The sequence below is a fragment of the Aspergillus affinis genome, assembly GCF_023601865.1.
Source record: "Aspergillus affinis strain CMG 70 chromosome Unknown NODE_137_length_90870_cov_88_068056, whole genome shotgun sequence".
Lineage (NCBI taxonomy): Eukaryota > Fungi > Ascomycota > Eurotiomycetes > Eurotiales > Aspergillaceae > Aspergillus > Aspergillus affinis.
In genome coordinates, this window is record NW_026515918.1 from 1 (window position 1) to 22,036 (window position 22,036).

Sequence of the window (22,036 nt, forward strand, 5' to 3'; positions counted from 1 at the left end):
TTCCCCCCAACAAAAAAAAAATTTTTTTTGTGGTTCACCCCCCCATTTTTAATTTATAACCCTAAAAAATAACTTGGGGTGTTTTTTTTTTTTTTTTTTTTTTTTTTTTTTTTTTTTTTTTTTTTTTCGCTGTGATCGAGTCAACCGACGCCAATAAACCCACCATGGCTCTACCTGATTTTGACAATCTGCCGCCCGTCGCTGACAAGCCGCAGGGTTGTGCCTGGGGTGTCTTTGACAAAGACGGCCAGAAAGACCAGTATGGGACGTTGAATCTGCTCACGCCAGAGGTGGTCCAGGCTGCCTCGGCGGAGATCAAACGGGGCGTATCTGTGTCCTTGAAGTACACGCCCACCCAAAAATGTGAGATAAGACGCTAATTAGGAAATAGCTGGCCCATCGGGAGTATGAAAATGCAGGGGTTTTTCCGGAAAGCACTCGACCATCAAGTTTTGACGCATAAGACAGAGACGGGAGAAATCTTTGCTTATGACGATGAGGTAAATTCTCCCAAGTCAATTTGACGGATAGGATGTTGATCACCTGCGCAGGTGGCATTTAATACCCAGGCTAGCAGCCAATGGGACAGTCTGTGTATGCATATACCTCCCGGCCAAGTATTGTGGGTAGCATAGCATTCCTAATGCAGTGAATATAGGCCACGTCCGACTACTTCCCTCTGGGGAAGTGTACAACGGTACTAAACCATCAATCGAGGGACTAGAACGTGGTGATGCCGAGCTCCCAACACTGAACCGTGAGTCGTTCCCCGTATCACATAAAGATGAATGCTAACGACGATAGACTGGCATGAACGAGGCTGCATAGCCGGCCGAGGCGTCCTCATCGACTTCAAAAGCTACGCCGAAGCCAAAGGAATCGAATTTTCACCTTTCTCGTCATTCCAGCTCACCATAGCGGACATCGAAGCCGTGGCCGCCTACCAAGGCACAACCTTTCAAACCGGCGATATTCTGGTCGTCCGATTCGGCTTCACGGAGGAGTTGAGCGGCAAGACAGGCGACGAACAAGGAGCTACTCTCTCGGGAGGGCATTTCTGCGGACTCGAAAGCAGCGAGGAGATGGCTAAATGGCTTTGGAATCAACACTTTGCCGCTATTGCGAGTGATAACATCGCGGTGGAGGTGCTTCCGCCTATCATCAACGGGGAAGAGAGGCCTGTGTGTGAGCTCGGTAAGTACCTACCCCATTAGTCTATGCAAAGGAACAAAAGGGCGCTCGATGCTGATCATGATAGTGCTCCATAAATGGTGCTTGGGTATGTTTGGTATGCCGCTTGGCGAGCTCTGGGATTTGAAGGCCCTAGCGGAGGAGTGTCGCAAAGCACAGCGATATTCGTTCTTCATCACGTCGTCTCCCTCGAACCATCCCGGTGCTGTTGGAAGCCCGCCGAATGCGATCGCGATTTTGTAGTTTCTTATCCCGGGGAGTAGAAGAAATATAACTTTTGCGATAGGTGATTGAGCTCTGTGGCGGGATAATGACAAAATTTTCCGTATGGATTCTACCAGCGTGGGTATATCAATCTGTCATGAGTTTAGCAAATTTCCACCAGAACCACATCAAACTTTATCACATTGACTTTGACATTTTAATCAACATTAATCAATATACCCGAATGACACATGTCAGTGTGGTGGAGCATATGTGTGGCAAATTTTTGAGGAAAGCCGAAGTGGAGGTTCAATCCTATCCTACTCCACAATTTATATATTTGAGTTCAGCATTACCCACGAAGACATACAACCAAACACACCCAGAGAGAATTATTGACATTAGAAAAAATCCCAAGACTTCCTAGTTCCAGACTATGGAGTACTATTTACTGGTAGAAATTACGCCTTCTGCGCAGCAGGAGGATAGTCGATATAGTAGGTGGCATTGTCTTCGAACGGTCCGTAGAAGCGAGCACGGTGGTACGGCTCGAAGGGGATACCACGCTTCAGTCTCTCAACCAGGTCCGGGTTGCTGGTGAAGTGACGTCCAAAGAGCAGGGCATCGTAGCGCCCGTCTTCCAGAACACCCCAGGAGTTCTCGGGGTTCCAGCCACCCGCCGAGAAGAAGGGCGTGTCGCCGAAGATCTTCCGGAAGCGCGAGAGGTCCACGTCCTTCAGGCCCCAGCTACCGAGGAACTTGTCCTTCTCCTCGTAGCTGAAAATTTGCTCGTAGCGCTATAAACATCAGTTAGATCAGCCAATACTGAAAATGATGGACAGAAAGAGAGCGGTCACACGCACCGGCTCAATAAAGCTGACGTACGACAACTTGGGCAAGTCCTTCTTCAACGACTCGCAGAGGAAGGTCCAAGTTTCGAGCCTCTGCTCGCCTCGAGCCTGGTTGAACAGTCCAAACGGCGACAGGCGGATCGACAGATTCTCCTCGCCAACGCTCTTGGCCAATTCGTCCATCAGCTCGAGGACAAAGGTGCACCGCTTCTCGGGCGACCCGCCATAGGCATCCGTTCGCTTGTTGACATTCGAGCTCAAGAACTGCTCAGGCAGATAGCCGTTACCCGCATGCAACTCGACGCCGTCGAAGCCGATCCTCATGGCCGTCTCAGCCGCGGCGCAGTAGTCGCGAATAGTCTGCTTCAGGTGCGGGACGGACAGCTCGATCGGCGGGTGGTCCGCGTAGGGGACCTGGGAGGTCGATCCCACGGGGGGATGAGAGTAGCCTTCCGAGGGGTCGTCCCAGGGGGTTGCGGAGGCCGAGACCGCCGGGGACCCAGTCATCTGGGGGATGGTGGCACGTCCGGCGTGCCAGAGCTGCGCGTAGATGATTCCCCCGTTGGCGTGGACGGCGTCGACGACTCGCTTCCAGCCGTCCGCCTGGGCCTCGGTAAAGAGACCGGGCACACCTGGCATGCCATTGCTCTTTGGAATTGGGTTAGCACGTCATTCGTTCCTCGTAGAATATTGCACAATCAATCAATCGACAGGCGGATTGTCAATTGAACCCGACCAAATCAGAAAATGACGTGGGAAAGTGGATTGCGGTGACAGCCGCGGAAGACAGGAAAATGGGGCACCGAACAGAAAATAGAAACCACCAATAAATTGACCCAAACAATGAACAACCAACAAGCATGTTCCAATTTTTGGGTCAAAGACGGAAAAGGTTTCCCCGAAATCTGCAACCAAACACAACGAGTAACGACTAACGAGTAAGCCAACTTACCTCAAGCGACGGCGGAATTCCTTCCGAGATGATCAACCCGCCAGGGGTCGTACGTTGACGGTAGTATTCGACCATCAAATCGCCAGGGTACCAGAGACGGTTGGGATTCTCCGGGGTGCTGGTGGCGTTGACGGGCACGCCGCGGTTCCTCGTCATGGGGGCATGGACGACGCGGTGGGAGAGGTTGATCTTGCCATTGGCGATGGTCAAGGGCTCAAAGAGCTTGGAGCTCTCGCCGTCCAACTTGCGAATCGTCATGATGATAGAAAAATAGAAACAAGGTAATATAATGGAACTCGGTAGAAGCGATACTTTTTCCGGGGTGGATGTTACGTACGGGGAAAAAAAAGCAATTACGGGGAAGAGAGAGACAAGAAGGTGGAAAAAACTTAACCGTGGCGACGACGATACTAATAAAAGTGACCGGGCATAACGTCGGGGATTATGATGATCAAATTATAAGAATAGCAACGGTCACTGCGCCAGATGGTCTTATCGTGCTCGGTAGGAAGGACGTTTAGAACAAATCATAGACTGGAATTCGATCTGTGCTACGCTACGCTGCCACGGATTCTGTCGCGGATGTTGAATTTGCTGATCCAAGGAGTGCTCCGTATTGTCCCCCTTTTTTCCCACTTTCCTTTACGGAGTAGTTTGTTGGGGGGGGGGGGGCATAGTGCATTTTACCTCTTTCGGGGCTACTATTGGATTTTTTTTAATTTCATAATCTGCTGGTGGTCAACGGTGTCATGCCGAGTGGCTCGTGAATCGTGGCAGATGGAGCCATGAGAAATCCAATGGAAAGCCGAAGAAAAAGCAAACAGAAGGAACAAGAGAAGGGAAAATCAAGGGCCTCGGCGAATTGCCTTGGACGGTGGATCCAGACAGTCACGGCAGGAGCTGACTGGGACAGGATATTCGACTTATGCAGCCAAAATGTTCATCAATGGTTCCAATGGAGTCATATTCCGCCAGTCCGGAGGCAGCCTGGCGCCGTTGAAACCGCGGTGGTGGGAGGGTTCCATGGATCGTACCCGGCGGTAGCAGGACTCCTAAACGGGATCAACATGGCTGCGCTTAGTCTCAAGCCACGCGTATTGACATTCGTTAGAGCAGCTTCTAGCGCACGAGAGGCCCCACGGTAACCCTGCAAGCGAAAGGTAAATCCATTTAATCGATCCTTTTGGCTGGTTGTCTAGGGCTCCACCCGCGACCCGATACCCTCCTGGGTTACTGGACCGATGCCAAAAGACTTCCCAGACAAGGATAGTCAAATAGCACCATGCGAGAAGTTGAGAACGACTGACGGAAGAATCTGCGCCTTTGCCGTCTGCTTGTTTGACTGTGCCGCTTGGCGAGTTTTTTTTTTTTTTTTTTTCGTCTTCTTTCTTCGCTTTTCGTCTTCTTTATTCGCTTTCTTTTCTTTTCTTTCTCCCCCCTCTCCTTTCTCTGTCTTGATTTTTATTCCGACTGTCCTAACTCCCTAGTCCAGTTCTAAACCGGGCGGACTCCTGGACCCATTCCATGATGATCCGCTACGTCTGCATTCCGTGTGGCCGGCGTCATGGACTGCCTATAGTGGATGCTAGTATAGAGAGGGGTTGCCACTGCTCGAATAGTCCCCCCAGTAGTTCATAATCCTGCATATCTAGTTGCTGTGCTCGGCTTTACATCGGCGTCTGAGCTTTAGTACGAAAAATCCAGAGGGGGCAGACCTAGGATGGAGTATTGAAGACTGAAGTACGGGGTTGCCATGGGGAGTTGAGCCAGGACGAGTGACCTTCGTGTCAACCACTTTGCGAAGCTCGCGCTGCAGTTGCACCTCGTAAAGCTCGATAGCATACTCCGTAAGGTAGCATGGAACGAGTTTCCATCAGTCATCAACCGTTAGCGTTCCATATAACCTATCAAGACCAGACAGAGTTTGATGACAGTCCCTGTACCAAACAAAAAAAAAATGTCACGGCAGCTTTAGTCCCATCGAAACACGAATCAGCATGCGTCGTTCCTCGTTCCCCTCCGTAGCCATCGAGCCAAAAGGCAAAAGGCAAAAAGCCAATGGCCCAAAGACCCATCAAGCCTGAAGTAACATCCCGTCCGGCCTGCATCTCTCCTGGCCGGCTGTTTCATACGAGCAAATCCCCCGGCGGAGCCCTCGTGCACCTATTACGATCGATCTCGCGCTTGCCCCCCCGTTTTCTTTGCTTTTGCCAACCAACCCAGACCATTTGTGATGTACTTTGTTAAACTTTTTCTATGCTGCGAGTGGGTCTTATTCCAATGCCTCGGGGATCAAATTTCATGGGATTCCACTTCGGACTTCCAAATTAGAAAGAATAGTCATCGATCCCTCGTATCATTTGGAACCTGAGCAGGCTGGGTCCTCCTGACTGGGTCCGGTACGAGATGGCGATTGTAAGGACGGGGGAACGACGGGGCACGTAGCCAAGTAGGGGTTGGGTTTTCGCTTTCTCGTCCTTTTAATCTATTATGACACCCAGCTTGTTGAGGGGAATCTTTTGGAGCTTTTTTGTTTTCCTTTTCTGTCTGTTGTTTAACTAATCGGGAAGTCGCCCTTTGTGCAGCTGTTGCTTGGTTTTGGCTTGGTTGGAACACCATGCTGGCTTGCCCTACATCATGACTGTCGAGAACCCTTATGATTATCTCAACACGGTGAACCTGATCACACAATGTCTCTGCATTCCGATTGTGACCATCTTTGTGGTCACGCGGTTCGCCATCCGCACATACTACAAGCAGTTTGTTGGCGTTGAAGACAGTAAGAATCCATGTCCTTGTCTGAGGGAGACGCTCCTTGCTAACAGAACCAGCGACATGTCTCATCGCATGGGCAAGTACTCTCTTTCCAGCTCTACGACCGACCTGGTTCTAACCGCCAACAGATCCTATTCATGGGATACTGCGGTATTGGCATAGTCGGTCAGCACCCACCTCCCATCCACCTGGTCAGCGCACACAGCCAGCAAAGCTAACAACCAAACAGTGGGCAAGTATGGCGGCGGGTACCACATCGACGACGTGTCTGCCACGCATCAGATGCTATTCCGAAAGGTACTTTGAACCCATCGAGTCCCCCGCGTCTCTATCCCGTCCGATGAGATCTAACGACGGCATCAGTACTGCTACATCGCCACGGTCCTCTACTGTCCCATGGCCCTCCTCACCAAGGTCGCCCTCCTCTCCATCCTCATCCGGATCTTCGCGCCCTACAAATCCAAGATCATCTTCATCTATGTCTTCCTCGGCTGTCTCGGAATCTACTACACCGTCGCGGAGGTGGTGAAAATCCGCATGTGCGACCCCGTTCCCGCCTACTGGGACCAACGCATAAAAGCCTCCTGCCTGGACCAGCGCGCCGCGCTCATCGCCGACTCCGTCATCAGTGTGGTCAGCGATCTGATCATCCTTCTCCTGCCGCTGCCCTTGACGTGGTCGCTGCAGATGTCGCGCAATAAGAAGCTGCGAGTGGTGGGCATGCTCTCTGCCGGAGGGCTGGCCACCGCATTCAGTATCTACCGACTGGTGCTGGTGCTGCAGGATGGTAACTCGGCAGACCAAACGGTGATGTTTACCTGCGTCATCCTCTCTGGGTACGTCCAATCCCCCATTTGCCATCAGCCCATCCCCGACTAACCCAGGACACCACAGCAACGCGGAAGGAGGCGTCGGACTGATCTGCGCGTGTCTCCCGACTTTCAACATTGTGATTCGCAAGCTGCGGTCGAAAGCCTACAGCTCGAACCGGTACTACCAGCCGGAGTCGTCCGTGCCCCTCAGCAAGATGAAAGCCAGCGCAGGGAAAGGCTTCTCGATGGTTTCCAAACCCGACCACGACTTCGGGTCCGATCAAAGCCACCTGATCACCTACGCCGGCACGGTCGACATGGGCAGCAGCGCAGGCGGCGTGGCGGGATCGCCGGACACCAACGGCATCCACATCCACAAGACGGTGGACGTGTCGCAGACGGTGGAGGTGGTGGACGAGCATGACCAGGAGCAGGGGCGGGTGTCCTCGGGGTCAGGGTCTGATCGTCACCGAAGATACTGAAATCCTGTCGCGTCTTCCATCTCACTACGTTTAATGTTTTTATTTGATTAGGTTTAGGTTACACATGGGTTGGTATGCTATTTGCTCTGATTTGGCCGTTGGCAGCTGGACGAGCTGGTTCGGATGTATACTTTTTTGGTTTGGTCTAGGGATGTGTCGGGGGACTGGCGCAGAGGGATTTGTTCAATGTTTTGTTACCCCGTCAAAGACTTGATTGTTTTGGTTCTAGCTGGTTCTCGTTACACAGCGCAGCACACTGGGCATGTATTATTTCTATTGATAATCGATAATTTTCTGTTCATCTCTAGGCCTCTCTCCATCGGCCAGTACCCCAGCAGTGGACATTAATATAAAACGCTGCTAAAAGGAGACCTGCCGGGATGCCGGGAACCGCGAAACCCAAGGAGGGAGGCCAAGATCGCACTGAGTACATACGAGTCATGCTCGTCCCTGGAGGACGGTGAATCTGTGCTACTGCCACGCGTGCTATAGTCAGGGAGGCCATTATCAGTGATGGTCCGATTGACAGTCTGGTCCGACCCACCGCGTCCGGCCAGGCCAGCGCCGAGTTTGCGCCCGCCGAACGCCGAGGCTAGAGCGACCAGGCTGAATTGCTTAATATATTTGGCGCCGGCCGTAGGGCATCCTAACGGTTTGGGGTACTCCAATTAATTTATTTCCTCCATGCTCCAAATGTTCATCTCCGGTGGTCTTGGTGGGTTTGCGCTTTGCAGCTCGATGGGCGCGAGGGAAAAATCTGCGCAGCTTATGAAACATCGTGGGTCGAGGCAATGAGGCTGCACAGTCCAGGCGCAGCGGTGGCGATGGGCCAAACAAGGAAGGGGAACTGATCAGATAGGGAGGACACCTCAGGCAGCAACAGGGGAGCGTGATATCATCGCAGCCCTACCTTCCGTTCTCCAAAGCGGCCTCCAATCTCCAGCTCCATCCCCATCGCATCCCACTGGAACGGCGCGTCAATTGCATCGCCATGTCGAAACGCATCCAGTCCTTTTTTCAACCGGTGTCCAAGAAACCCAAGATTGACAATAGCGAACCCGAAGAACTCACCCGCAGCAACCATGCCACCTACCCCTTCCCCATCGCCGACCTGCCGTCGCGCATCTCCAATCCCTTGAACGACCACCAGCCCCGACCGTCGCAGTCGATCACCAACCACCCCGACCTCAACCTGCTCTACTTCCAACCGCTGCTGCTGTCGTCCGTGGCACGCGACCTATTCCACTTCCTCCGCGCCGAACTACCCTTCTATCGCGTGCAATACACGATCCGTCGCGGCGGGATCGACACGCAGATCAACACGCCGCGATTCACGACGGTATTTGGCGTCGACGAGACCTCGCGATTCCGCCTCCCTTCGAACCCACCTCAATCCGACCCCACGCCGACAACACACCTCGCTCACGAACTCGTCGACACGCAAAAGCACACCCCCGTCTCGAAAAGCAGATATACGCGCGCCCCGCGCCCCATCCCCCCGTGCCTAGACGCGCTACGCCGTGTCGTTGAATCCGTCTCCGCCGGCGCGACCTACAACTTCTGCCTGGTGAACTACTACGCGACAGGAAACGACAGCATCACGTACCACTCGGACGACGAGCGATTCCTGGGCGCCGAGCCCGCGATCGCATCGCTGTCCCTCGGCGCGAAACGGGACTTTCTGATGAAGCACAAACCGCCGCCGACGCCGGAGAAGAATCCAGGGCGCGAGTCGCGACCGTTGAAATTCCCGCTGGGGTCGGGCGATATGATCATCATGAGAGGCCCGACGCAGGCAAATTGGCTGCACAGTATCCCCAAACGGAAGGCGGAGGTGGGAGGGGTCGGGCAGGGGCGGATTAATATTACCTTTCGGAAGGCGATCGTCCCTGGGGGAACGGATAACTATTATCACTACAATGTCGGGGATGGGGGTGTGTATCGGTGGAGTGAAGAGAAGGGGGAGATGGTGTTGATGGACGGGGAGAGGAAAGAGGAAGGGGGTAAAGAGGCACAGTGAGTCGTGGTCCGCATGGAAGATCAGTTGCCATATCATCGCATACTAGTGTCATGGAACGGCCCCCATCCTCGGCCATCGATCGCCCCAAATGCTAAGCAACAGCCAAATACTCCATGGCGCGAACATTGACGATCAGGACGTGGGGGCTCCAATTACTCCAGTTTCTTCAAGACCGCCAGGAATTTTTGCAGGAAGCCACAAAAACGGTCGGCAACGAGCACGGAATGGTGACAAAACCAATGGAGATTTGCCGGTTGCAAAACGGTAGCAGAGGGTGCACCTGGGCAAACAGCTAAATGCCGCCTGCGGAACTGCTCCAGTCAAGAGATGACCTCTCAAGACAAATGCCGGGACAATGCATGGCTCCACGGTGTCGCGCTGTAGACGCAGGCATGGCGAAAAACGAACAGAGTCCCCAGGAAGATTGGATCGGGGGGCAAAAAACCGTTCATCTGACGCGAACTTCTCAAGCAAGACTTTCATTAATTACAAAATCCCGACAACATTGTGAAGAAAATGAGATCATTGAGCCCGGCGCCGCTTCATGGGCTCCGCCTCCCGGTGCCAATCTGTAGTACAAGGCTCTTTGCCGTTTCCGTTGCAGCATTCATAGATAAATCCTTCGGGATATGCCATACGGTTTTCTTCCGTGTCCATTGGGCCATGGCAATTCTCATCGTGATCAACGAAGAAGTCGTCCTCGTCGGGATAACCGCAATCTTTAACCTGGGTTAGGATCGACAAAGGCTAAATGAAAGGTTGCTGTATAATTTCAATGGAAAGGAAATATGATCGGAGGGGTCCACATACCGGGATGATAAACGCAGCTCTTCCTTGTGTTCTCGGTGACATCAAATTCCTCCTTACAGTTCGTGCAGGTCGCGTAGCGTGGCATTGATCTCTTGGACCCGGCGACTTGTTGCGGACCATTTGGGTTTTCTGATCTTGGGGGTTGTTTACGGGCGGCGTCTTGAGCAGACGATTCCTCATCTGACGGTTCTTCCTCAGACGATTCATAATCAGACGGTGGTACATCGGACGGCACGTCCGGAACTTGGTCTTCGCTGACAAGTAGCAGATCGGCGAGTTTCTGTCGAAAAGTCGGATCCTTTGTGCAGACGATTTCCAATGTTGACCTCAGCGTTGCAGAGGAGGCGGAATAGATGGCGCGTTTGAGGTCGTCCATTGGATTGTGTTCAGGTGTCGGATTGGGTTCAACTGTGGGACTGTGATCAGTTGTGGCTGGTTCCATGTTTTTGAGTGATTCCTTGAAGGTCCCACGGTATCTGAACTGAGCATGTTCTAAGATATCCATGTTTTCGTTGTCTATACCGGGTCGAGGCGATTGTTTATACTCGGCAGACGCGACAGGACGCGAAACGTGATCAGAAGCAAACAAGCCGGACGTTGATCAATCGCTGCCTCAGGCATCAAATTCCCATTCCGCACGACGACCCTGCAACGAAATAACAAGATATCAATCACTACCAAAGATGTATTACCAACTCATTCAAAGACCGAGATTAGAGGTAAAAACCCCACATCAACGACATAGAACCATGGAATACCACTGCATTTCCATTCCAAAAAGTTGCATTCGATATGATCACCCTGGACTATGAATGAGGAATTGGCACTACAAAATCTAAGTTGCATGTAAAAAGAGATATTCATATATTAAGATAGTGACATTTTCAGGGACAATACATCTAAAAAGACGATTTACCACCGCAACATTACACCGACAGCGATTTCCCTAACAATATTTCACCAGACCGAGACGAAACAACGAAAACAATCCTAATCGAGAATGATTGGCAGAGGAGAAAAAAGAAAGGGCTCTTAGAGCGACAGTTGCACCCACATTTCAGATCCGGCAGTATCCCTGTGCCGAATCAATTGCAAAGTTGCAATGCAACGGATGACAACATCTCTGGCATCCAGCCCACGAACAACAATATTCTCTGTCGTTACCACAGAAGTCTAGATTTGCGTGCCGTCAAAGATTCAGCACGTTCCTATGACAGATGGAGGTATACGAGCAGGGTGAGGACGGAAAGAAAACGAACCATCCATTCGGGACGGCAATGGATAGGATGGGGAACTGGAGGAGCGCGAGGTAGATTGGCTTCATGATGGCTTGTAGGTAAGGGCTTGTTAGACTTCTGACGGGATATCTTCAACAAAGCGCTTAGAGTTTGAATAGTGGAGCTAAAAGAGAAAGACGACTTCGCCCTCCAGAGTTGAAGCCCTTTATACATTCTCGCGGGGCAATGTATTTCCCACTCGGGAACCATTCTCAGACGCCACACTTCGTCATATTCATATCATTGGGACTCTTCTCGGCAGAAAAAATCGTGACTATAGTGGCACATGGCGCCCCTGCCGGCGAATAAGTGCAGTGAGTAGTGGGAGACATGATGAGCTGATGCGCTGTTAGGTCGTTACTTTGGACACCGCCGCGAGAAACCACAAGCGAAGAAAGCTTATCGTTGTCAATAAAACGCACATAAGCAGAAACAGAAGAAAGCATCTTCGAGATGATGGGTGCATCCTAACATGTTGGCGTCGGAATTCAACAGACTGATCGATAGGAAACAAGTGAAATTAGATATGATTTATAAACCTGGAGACCAACATCAATGTGCCCCATTTAACGAACCCTCAAGGTATTCAATATCCATTGCCAATAACGATCTGGCAAACCTTACTAACAAATTAGCTCTCGATAACTGCTATCCCTCTATCTGACCCCGGACTGCCCCTGCCACCAAGATAGTCCTGTACCATAGACGTGATAAAAGGATCGAATAGATCATCTTGGTTCTCCAACTGCCACTCGTTCAAATCAAGGTCTAGGTCTGCGTCAAAATCCGGAACAATTTCCTCCTGCGTACCGTCCCGCTCATCCGGGTCACTAGACTCCTGGAGGACAGCAACACCTTCACCAGCAGGACTTGACGAGCTAATCGATATGATGTCCATATGAAAATAATCTAAGTTCACTTGATCGTCATCCCCACAGCCATCTGGTCCCGCGACAGGCTGGGAATTCTGGTGTTGGGGCTTATTGCCATGCTCTGCACCGGGACTGGACGACGAAACAGTCTTGATGGGAGGCTTTGCTCCCGTATCTCTCACGTCTACCGTCCAGGGTAAACGGATCCCCACTCCAATAGGCGGAATACATCTCACCAACTCCGGAAGACAGCCATCTCCTGGCAACCGCCCAACGGCAAGACTGTAATCCACAGAGGTAGAGATCAAGAGGTACGCGCGGGGACACTGTAAGAAAGCATCATACCAATCCTTCGCTCTGCGAGCCACATACGGCTGCGATTGCGCTTCTACAGCTTCATCATCAGTTCCGAACCCAGTCGACGACTGCGTCGACGAAGGAGAAGCCGAGTCGCGGTCCCACCGAAGAAAGAGATGCTGCGCTGTGATGTACGCTAATTGAAGGATATGATTTGTACCCGTGCTGACAAAATCTGTTACATCGTAGGAGTGTCCGGAATGGCGAACTATTTCTCCAAGAGCGTCAAGGTGGCGGCGTCTAGTGTTAAGTTCTGTAGAAGAGGAGGAGAGTTTGAGGTCGATCGCGGTGAGGACGAGGGGCATGGCCACGTATGCGAGACTAAATACGATTATCAGATGGCGGAAGATGAATAGAGTGGCACAGGTGACTGACACGCTCAGTGGAAGACTCTGCGCCCGACCTTCGCGACTGAAATACTCCATTATAGAGGTGAGGTTGCTCATGGCCTCTTGGAGTGTAGCACCTATTCCCACGAGCTGGGAGATATAGTCCTGCCCAACAAAGGCAATGTGATTCTCGACGAGAAGTGCTTCGTAATGAGCGAGGTCTATTCGCGCAGTTCTGTCCGGGATTAACACGCTTTCAGCCTGACAGGAGGGAGAGCATACTGAAAATACATAAGAGTGAAATTGGTAAAGAGCGTAACCGGGTCTGGCAGATCGTCCTTCATCCAGGTAGACATTCTCGAGCATATTTCCCACTGTTGCATGGACTCTTTTATTCGGCTAATCTTCTCCAGCGACTCTTTGAACTCATCAAGTGAGAGACTAGGTGCGGATAGTCCATGTGAAGCGAACGTAACGGACACCATTTCAGTCAATAGGACTGCCAAGCGGCATTGTTCCTGAAGCGCCTTGAACAATAGACGTTTTATACTAGGGCTATACACTTGCGATCTTCGGATTTCCTCCGCCAAGTCTTCCTCTTCAAGAGGTTCGACTCCCATTCCACAGTCGACGGAGGTGACCTGCGGGCGACGTCGGAGGCCAAGACACAAGCTTCGGTCGCGGAGGATGATAGACCACCAGAGTCGCTTCTTGACAGAAGCCTCTACATCCTCGGAGGGCCCAGGTTTGCACCCAACAACCATCGCAGCCTGGATGGCGCGGGTCAACCACAGGCTCCCTGCTTGGGGCTCATCCGCCGAGGTATGAAGGGACAAAAGAGTTGCGCCTTGGGATTGTATCAAAGGTCGGTCATCTGCTTTGAGATCGAAAAGGATCTGCGGGTCTTAGCATTCAATTCGGCGAAAGGACATACTCGACTTACCTTGGCTCTCTTGTAAAACGTATTCCTTGCGCTCCTCTTTTCCTCAAATCCACATTTCAGAATGGTCTCTTTCGAAACATACGGACAACTAGCGAAAAGAATCGACTGAAACACAAAAAGTGAAATCCTTTGGGAATCATCATCCTCGTCCAGTAGCCCATACAGATCCCAGACTTCAGCCTCGTCAAGAACCGGCACGTACGGATGAATGTGCAGGAAGTATCCCCGGAGAAAGTCCTCAATCAGCGTCTTGTCAGGAACACTCAGACATCCTTTGGTTGCTAGATATGCCAAATCGTCTTTGTCCAGGGAGCTCTCGCCACGGAAATCAAGAAATGGGTATGATGAGAAGATAACGTGTCCGGCGGGGATCGTTCGACTCGCGGGGTCCACGCCGAGGGGACGCGAATCATCGTAGGATGTGATCGCAAACCCTCTGAAGCTGAATGAAATTAGTAGGACTCATGTCATTTATTATGGATAACATACTTCCGCGGTAGCTTGCCACGAAGCACACATTCGGGACGCCCGTCCTGCCGACATCGCGTGCAAGGACATCCGCGAATGGAAGCATCACATCGGACTTTGCGATGGTGACACCATGAGCACGCCTTCGGTGCTCTCCTCGTGCGTCTCAACATGAAAGTTTTTATTTACCTTCTACAAAAAGAAAGTGTATATATTGATAATCGCAACTGAAGTGACGGCAGACAGAACGGAGTGAATGTGATGCGGGGAAGGACAACTAGAGATGAACCCAAACACCCTAAGCACAGCTCGTGACGAGACCAGCTACCATAATGCCAGGTGCGACAGCATAAATCCGCATAATAGGGACTGATCGTCGCAAAATGGGGAAACGATCACCAAGACCAAGAGGGGAGGACCCGTTCGGGGTAGGGTTTGCCTCCTGAATCAGAATTTCTGACTCGAACTGCACGACTGCCAAGTCCTTTCCCTGTTCACGAACCTGTGGCGAAGACAACATGTCAGAGCACGCCTAGCGACCGGGCCTGAACATAAATCCAACCCAAAATACGACGTTGAGGGGTCTGATCGCCCTACCCCGCCATCGCAGGAAGCTTGGCTCCCGCGGTCCCTCGGTAGTGGAGCATGTAAAGCTGGGGATAAGGCCACAGAACGAATCACATTCTAAGTAATTCAATCAAGTACATACGACATTCAAGAAAATTCAACCTCGCCGGCAGCCTGGCTGTATCATCTCGTCACACCTTACTCTGCAGTCTCCGTCGCATGTCCTTCATGTAGTACCTTTTCGGATAGGTGCGCACGAACTTGGGCAAGCAGGGGTATGTCGCTTTCGTGAAGCCCACTGTCATTCGATAGGCGCCTCTTCGCAGCTTGGTGGTCTTCAGGCCATACGCCTCTCGGATACGCGGGGGAAGCAGCTCCGCCGTAATAAGCCGGACCCAGGGCATGAGGACGCGAAAGTGCACAGGCAACTTATTATTGAAGAGCAGATCTTTCGCCACGTTCTTCGCATTGTCCGTAACCTCCATAGTCTCTACCTGCTCATCCCAGTACTCCCAAAACGCCTTCCGACTTTCAGGCCATTCCTCCGGCTTGACGCGAAGCGACACCGCCAGAACGGCGTACTCGCGATATAATCGCTCGGCGGTAGGCTCGTCCATCGGACCAAAGATCTGCTCGTACATGTCGGTTCCGACGGCATACAGCGTCGCAGCAACCCAGACCTGAAGCTGGGTGTCGTTGGCATCGTAGTCCGCTCCCTTGACAGGGGCATGAGCGCGATGCACCATGTCGACAACAGTGCTTTTCTCGTCAGGGGTGCCGAACGCCATGCAGTAGACGAACGTCATTGTAGTACGGAGACGGTCCAGAGGCCGGTAAGAGAAGTTACTGTGGTTATCAACCCCTTTACCGACGCCGGGCATGGCGACTTGGAGAAGGATGGCGGCTGCGCCACCGCCGAGGAGAAGACCTTCCTGTACAACCTTCTGGATGTACTGGGGGTTCTCGAGGTAGATAGGAGAAGTCTTCTCTGATTCCGATGACGACATGGTGAAACAGGGAGTGAAGGAAACTGGTAAATAGGAAGTTTGACCCTGCCGCATGGTCGCACAACGTCCAACATGCTATATAAGTATACATGTTTCTGTGTAGCACGCCACAATCATATTCACCGGCCTGGCGGGATCAGATGTGAAGCTATCTTTCCAAGCCGCGGACCGCAGGAACAGCGCAAGCCAAGCCAAAGCATACATTGTGAAAGTGTCCCATGCCGATTGGATCGTGCTGGCCATCGAGGGGTGATAGCGGGGTTGAAGAAGATCAATCCCCTTGCGTTGGTCCCGATGCAGTAAGCATTGCGCACCCCTAGTCCCTGCACAGGAGGAAGAAGTCATGCGGCAGCATGTTTCACTGGGTAGATAAAAGTCTCGAGATGTCACAATCCGTCTCAATTATGGGTTTTTTGTTCTATACGGACTTTCCATTATGGCTGTGGGCGATGCATACCGATCATCTCATAAACATGTCCTCGGCACCAACAGGGGCGATATGGACCTAGCCAATAAAGACAAAGATGTTGAGAAAACAGACAAGTTCATGGATGGCAGTTCTGAGCATGTCGAGGCGGCCCATGAGCCAGAGACGCTCGGCAAGCGACAGAAGGCAAAGCGACATTTTCGACGATTCTGGTGCTGCTATCTGCTGGCAGCGATTATATTCCTAGCAATCTTCCTGCCTATTCTGTAAGCACAAATGGGGTTGTTTCGCATTCAGAGAAAATATACTAATGTCCAAAAAGCTTTCTCGTCATCATTCCAGCCATCGCACAAAGGATAGTAGACGACACTGATCTACCAGTCTACAGTGCAGAGATTCTCGATCCAAAGCCCGACCGATTTACATTCTCCCTGAACACTGCCCTAGATATCCCTTCTGGGTTATCTGTTCGAACAGACCCTCTCACACTGCGATTGTTCAACCGTGCGGTGAAGCCAATTCTACCTTACCTCAGGGTAGACCTACAAGGATATAACTTGAAAGGGCACACGAAGATGCATGTCACCCAGCATGATACAATCGTCGAGAATGAAGATGAATGGGTGAAGGCTCTAACGCAGGCCGTATATTCCAAGCGATTCTTCCTGTCGGCGAAAGGGTCTACTACGGCACATCTGGGCGCATTGAAGGCGGGCTTGACTTTGGACAAGGATATAGAGTTAGACGGTGAGGATCTTTTCGTTGGTTTACGACTAGGTCACTGATGATTTCCAGGACTGGATCAACTCAGTGGATTTAGCATCGACTCTGCCCGACTACTCCTCCCGGCCGAAGCGGACGGGACCAATCTCCGGGGTGAAGCCGTTCTCCCGAACCACTCAGTCGTCACATTTGCTTTGGTACGGTCTCTCACTATCTGCAATAAGTAATAAAAACTTATACACCCCAGGGAAATGTGACTCTCAACCTCAAGAGCCAAGATATACTACTAGGAGAAGCGCTAATTCAAAACGTCATCCTCAAACCCGGCAACAACACCGTTGCCTTAAGTGGCCGACTTGATATTCGCACGGTTCTGCAAAACCTTTCCAAAATCGTGGCAGCACAGCGAGAGGCCATATTAAAGGGCAAAATCGAACTTTCGGCCCAAGGAAATAAGACAGTGTATGAGGGACAGCGGATCCCATATTTTGAGCGCGTGCTGAACAATCTGACTTTAACCGCGCGAGTTCCGATCGTGGGTGTTTTGATGGATACGTTGCAGGGCTTGGGTAATGGAAATGGGTCTATATGGCAAAATATCGAAAGTCTTGGGGATAGCGATAGCTTGTCAGATTTGTTGGATGGACTGTGATTTGAGTAAATATTTGACAACACTTTAAGAAGTGGTGTCAAGTGACAATTCCAAAGGTCTATCAAATGTCAGCCTAAAAGCCACACAAGCGGCAGCTCGGAGGCCGAGATCCGATCAGTCTAGGTCCATCATAGTAGACAATGACAGCTATATAAGCTGCCTGAGCCAGGTTAGGCAACAGGCAAGGCTCGGTGCTTACAATGTCGCAGCCAGAATCACCTAGGCATGCGATAACCGTCCACACCCGCGAAGATGTCGCACGTCACAACCGATCCACCGACTTATGGGTGGTAATTGACAAAGAAGTGTATAACTTGACGAACTTTCAAGCAGATCATCCTGGTGGTGACAAAAGTATGATTTCGAGTGCATTTTATAGGGAGTCTAGCATTAACCTTGGTCAGTCCTGCGCAAATTTGGCGGCCAAGATGCCTCGAACATATTCCACGAGAATCATCGGCAGTCGCTGTTGGCTCGGTATAAAGAGCGTTTACAGGTCGGCGTGGTTGAGACCGAAGTGCCAAAGAAGGGTTTCCTGAGCAGGTGGTTTGGTTAGGAAGATCCGCTTTATGTCGGCGAAACGTGCTTGTGTCTTGATAATTGTTCTGAATCTTGTTTTTCTTTTTACCTCGGCACCTCTGGCAAATATTAGTGTGACGACTTAATGCCTTATATATCAGGCTCTAATACCCTGGTGGGTCATGAGCGGGCTAACCCATGACAAGTGGAACCGCAATCAAGAAGTTCTCCAGGTTGTCGTGCTTCAAACGGGTCCTTGATATCAGGATCATCCCAATCACTATTATCAGAGTGTCGTAGGATCTTAAACTTTTGCGGGTGTATTTGGCGGTGATTACCACGTGACGCAGAGCTCCCCTGAATACACGGGCGCGACTCTTACATCTCGAACGCGCCGCCGAATCGCACCAAAATAAAAGAACTTGGACAGACTATGCAAACACGACTTCGATGGCAGGAAAAGGGGATGATACAATCTCGCACCCGACGGCCGGCCTGCTCCCAATATGACTCTGGATCGGCCGGAAACTGTTCGGGCAACTTGGACCATGTGTCGTTCGAGTTAAGTCCTACAAGATTAATCAAAGGGCCATGTCTCGATTATGTTACCCAGCTTCGGAATTTGGAACCTCCGCGGAAGAAATAGTGGCATCGGCGAGCCTCGATGGGGTCATGGACCTACGGATTGGACCACGCCCTTTTGGTCCTTTCAACAGCCACTAAGACTTCCACGCTTATATACGTGGAAACCTGGCAATCGAAAACTGTACACGCACATTTGGCCGAGAAGTTACTGAATGTCATACTAGGAAATACCGGAGCTGTTTCACTCATGCCGGTCTGTGTCTCAGGAATATCATGGTACAAAATGGAAAGGTCGCTGCTATTGTGGATTGGGGATTCGGGGGCTGGTACCCAGAGTATTGGGAGCATACGAAAGCCCATTACGGTCAAATGGATATACCGGGATGATACGAGGGGCTGTAATCTGCCCTCGATAGATATGACCATTAGCTAGAGGCCGAGCAGATTCTCTGGGATCAATGCGATGAGCCTGGTTTGCTTTGGGAAAGAGAGCGTCTCCCAGAGCCAGGTCTTGGGCCCGATAACCCAAACACATTGGACAACTAGATGATAACCAATTGGCCCCGATGAAATGCAGGGGCACTTGGGCAGGTCAAATGGATCCCAATGGTGCTCACACATTGTTGTTTTCGGCGCTTATCATCAGCCTCCGACCGCGCAGCTCAGCCGCATTCTAAAAGTAATAATATTCATTTGTCGATTTGTCACGATGTTGAATATATGTGTGTTCGTCATCTGCCCTAGCGGCTAAGCGCCATGGGATTCAATAGGCGGAGGTCAAGTTCGACATCATGGGTACGAAATTCTATAAATCTTACACTCTCCAATCCTTAGCCACCAGTATGCCTGACTTGCGTTATCCGACTTATTCTAGGCAAAAATTTGACTTTATACTTTGCGCATGCTCATCAACCGAATTCTTTCTTGATCCGCCTATCTCCCTTACACTTGCTGCAGGGGTTAAGGGTTTTAAGCACCTTCACACTATTTGGCTCCCAACTCAACCAGCCCGGCCACACATAATGGCCCTAATTCATCAGAAGACGCCGCAGATTCACTATTGTTTCATGAATATGAATGCGACTTATCAGTAGCGCCCAGAGGGCGCCACGGAAGTGAATGATAGGAAAGGCTGATCTCAAGACTCAGTATTTTCCCGTAAGATGCTCAAAAGTTATCAGCATTGTCTGTTCAATTCCTCGGGGTACTTAATGGCCCAGATGTCATGTTATTGTTGATGGAATTTTAATCTCGGAACTTGAACAGGAGTCAAGTTGGCTTACAATTTCACATGTCCTACTTCAGGATATAATTGAATCCTCACTCTTCTCATTCCTCTGTCTTTGTCCATATTTTACCTCGCTACAACGAACAGCCGTGTGCATTCAACCGAAAACCATGAGCAACAAACGACAAGTTTGGATTACTCTACACTACCGGGACCGATTTTCTCTCGGCGAGCACGGAAAGCGACTCGGCTATGCCGCATACCACTGGTCAATCCTCATCACCCCCAAGCAGTCCAAAGGCGCGGACTGTTATGCGTACGACGTGAGTGATGGGCATTCTCCGGACCAAGTGACATGGGTCGATCACAACCCAAATCGCGACTGAGTATTCAGGGAAAAGCCCAATGTCAGCCCAGAGCTCAGATCCCACTTGCTTGGAGCAATAATGATCGGAAAGCTGCCAAAGGAGGTGTCTTTTTCGGAAATCAAAACTTATCTGAACTCAATTCCGGTTCTTGTCAAGGGGGTGGAGCCGGAGCAAAACTGTGTTAGTTGGACGCGATCTGCTATCCGAAGGTTACAGGAGAAAGGCCTGGCAGAGTAGTTCGCGGTTGATGGATTCATGGACGATGCGCTTTGCTACGCTGATGAGCGCATGGAGGACCCCGAAAATGTTCAGCGGAAGATTAACTACACCAGCCGGCCAATGTAGTCTGCAAAGTGGATGCACGCCTTTCTCCCGAGCACGGCCATTGGGACTTTTTTTTTATTTTTATTTTTATTTTTATTTTTATTTTTTTTTTAATGTATGTGTTTTGGTGGCTCATATTCCGCTCGTTTTACTGGGTTTGAGATATCGAACGTTAGCGCGGATTCCGGTATACTTTGTCTTTGACTCCTCATGTCAATATGGGTGGTTCTGGTGATTCAGTGTGTTTTTCATATTTGAAATATTTTTCTCTTAGGTGATCAAAGTCTGGAGATATTTATGTCTCCCAACCCCATTGTGTCCATGTCCGACATTGGAAAGAAACATAAACCTCTGCTCTTGATGCCTTCGCGATTGGCCTAAACACGAACACGCTGTATCGACTATATGCCAAGTACCAGCTCGCTTCGATGTCTTGGGTGAACGAAAATGTGACGCTGTGCATGAAACCAGTCAAAAGCGCAGCAATTTATTGAGAATAAGCTCACTGGAGATTAAGTATGCACTTAACCAGGCGTACAAGAAGTTACAGTTGGCCATGGAGAGCATAAAGGAAGGGAAAGTCTATGACATCATAAAATACCAGGCCGGAGCAAGGGGTGATGTAGGACCTGTCAGACAGACCGGTGGTAAGCACTGACGCTCAAGGCTGGGTGCCCGATGAGGAACAGCTCCAATCGCTATAAAACGTGGCAACCCGAGGGGATTATGGGGCATTGAGAGACCGATAACGAGGAAACTGCACTTGCTCATGCTTTCCTATTGGATCGCCGCCTCAAAAACTGTCAAACGAACCTCAGATTAGCCAATGGCCCCTTGCTCAGTGCAGCTCTATGTCGGACAGGGCTGACTCGACGCACACCGCAGCTTCTACGATTCACTGTCGGGTAAATGACGGCATCAATGCTGCAAACAAGCTGACAAATTCTCCAGGCGTGTTTAGAACGTTTATCATCTCCCACACCGTATATCGGGAACGGTCGCACATTCTCCACTACCCCAATGAGCATCGTTCCTGAGTTCGGCGAACTGACGTCCTAGCACTAGCGAAACAGACTGCGGACTGAGGAGAGTCGACAGTGGTTTTCCCCATGATAGTCGATAAAATTCAACATCGGCAAAAACATTCTAAAGGGGAGATCAAGTCCAGGCTGCTCTAATTATAAAAGGACCCCACGTACCAAAGTCAGGGGGCCGCATAATCCCCAAGTTGCGCATAAGACGGGCACAAATCGGCATAAAAATCTTCGCCGACCGAGGAGAGTGGGACTAGAG

The 22,036-nt window shown here is 50.8% G+C and overlaps 8 protein-coding genes across 8 annotated transcripts; 5 read left to right on the plus strand and 3 right to left on the minus strand.

Moving 5' to 3' along the window:
- Nucleotides 1-164: 164 nt before the first annotated feature.
- On the plus strand, nucleotides 165-1,434 carry KD926_001781 (uncharacterized protein; the record flags this gene model as incomplete). Its single annotated transcript, XM_053105365.1, has 6 exons — nucleotides 165-334; nucleotides 392-500; nucleotides 552-594; nucleotides 659-757; nucleotides 805-1,194; nucleotides 1,259-1,434. The coding sequence occupies 6 exons, from the start codon at nucleotides 165-167 to the stop codon at nucleotides 1,432-1,434; spliced, it is 987 nt and encodes a 328-aa protein (XP_052951419.1).
- A 422-nt stretch (nucleotides 1,435-1,856) lies between these two features.
- On the minus strand, nucleotides 1,857-3,456 carry KD926_001782 (alkene reductase; the record flags this gene model as incomplete). Its single annotated transcript, XM_053105367.1, has 3 exons — nucleotides 1,857-2,192; nucleotides 2,259-2,894; nucleotides 3,199-3,456. 3 exons carry the CDS (start codon nucleotides 3,454-3,456, stop codon nucleotides 1,857-1,859), a joined length of 1,230 nt encoding a protein of 409 aa, XP_052951420.1.
- A 2,379-nt stretch (nucleotides 3,457-5,835) lies between these two features.
- On the plus strand, nucleotides 5,836-7,267 carry KD926_001783 (uncharacterized protein; the record flags this gene model as incomplete). The annotated part of the gene is made up of 4 exons (XM_053105368.1): nucleotides 5,836-5,977; nucleotides 6,203-6,270; nucleotides 6,337-6,809; nucleotides 6,868-7,267. 4 exons carry the CDS (start codon nucleotides 5,836-5,838, stop codon nucleotides 7,265-7,267), a joined length of 1,083 nt encoding a protein of 360 aa, XP_052951421.1.
- A 991-nt stretch (nucleotides 7,268-8,258) lies between these two features.
- On the plus strand, nucleotides 8,259-9,287 carry KD926_001784 (alpha-ketoglutarate-dependent dioxygenase AlkB family protein; the record flags this gene model as incomplete). Its single annotated transcript, XM_053105369.1, has 1 exon — nucleotides 8,259-9,287. The coding sequence occupies one exon, from the start codon at nucleotides 8,259-8,261 to the stop codon at nucleotides 9,285-9,287; it is 1,029 nt and encodes a 342-aa protein (XP_052951422.1).
- Nucleotides 9,288-9,809: 522 nt separating this feature from the next.
- On the minus strand, nucleotides 9,810-10,473 carry KD926_001785 (uncharacterized protein; the record flags this gene model as incomplete). The annotated part of the gene is made up of 2 exons (XM_053105370.1): nucleotides 9,810-10,006; nucleotides 10,098-10,473. 2 exons carry the CDS (start codon nucleotides 10,471-10,473, stop codon nucleotides 9,810-9,812), a joined length of 573 nt encoding a protein of 190 aa, XP_052951423.1.
- Nucleotides 10,474-12,005: 1,532 nt separating this feature from the next.
- On the minus strand, nucleotides 12,006-15,917 carry KD926_001786 (uncharacterized protein; the record flags this gene model as incomplete). The annotated part of the gene is made up of 6 exons (XM_053105371.1): nucleotides 12,006-13,167; nucleotides 13,215-13,828; nucleotides 13,876-14,311; nucleotides 14,365-14,408; nucleotides 14,672-14,845; nucleotides 15,108-15,917. The coding sequence occupies 6 exons, from the start codon at nucleotides 15,915-15,917 to the stop codon at nucleotides 12,006-12,008; spliced, it is 3,240 nt and encodes a 1,079-aa protein (XP_052951424.1).
- Nucleotides 15,918-16,353: 436 nt separating this feature from the next.
- KD926_001787 (DUF3712 domain-containing protein) lies at nucleotides 16,354-17,719 on the plus strand (the record flags this gene model as incomplete). The annotated part of the gene is made up of 4 exons (XM_053105372.1): nucleotides 16,354-16,610; nucleotides 16,667-17,091; nucleotides 17,140-17,264; nucleotides 17,315-17,719. 4 exons carry the CDS (start codon nucleotides 16,354-16,356, stop codon nucleotides 17,717-17,719), a joined length of 1,212 nt encoding a protein of 403 aa, XP_052951425.1.
- Nucleotides 17,720-20,221: 2,502 nt separating this feature from the next.
- On the plus strand, nucleotides 20,222-20,764 carry KD926_001788 (uncharacterized protein; the record flags this gene model as incomplete). The annotated part of the gene is made up of 3 exons (XM_053105373.1): nucleotides 20,222-20,374; nucleotides 20,453-20,599; nucleotides 20,657-20,764. The coding sequence occupies 3 exons, from the start codon at nucleotides 20,222-20,224 to the stop codon at nucleotides 20,762-20,764; spliced, it is 408 nt and encodes a 135-aa protein (XP_052951426.1).
- Nucleotides 20,765-22,036: the final 1,272 nt, after the last annotated feature.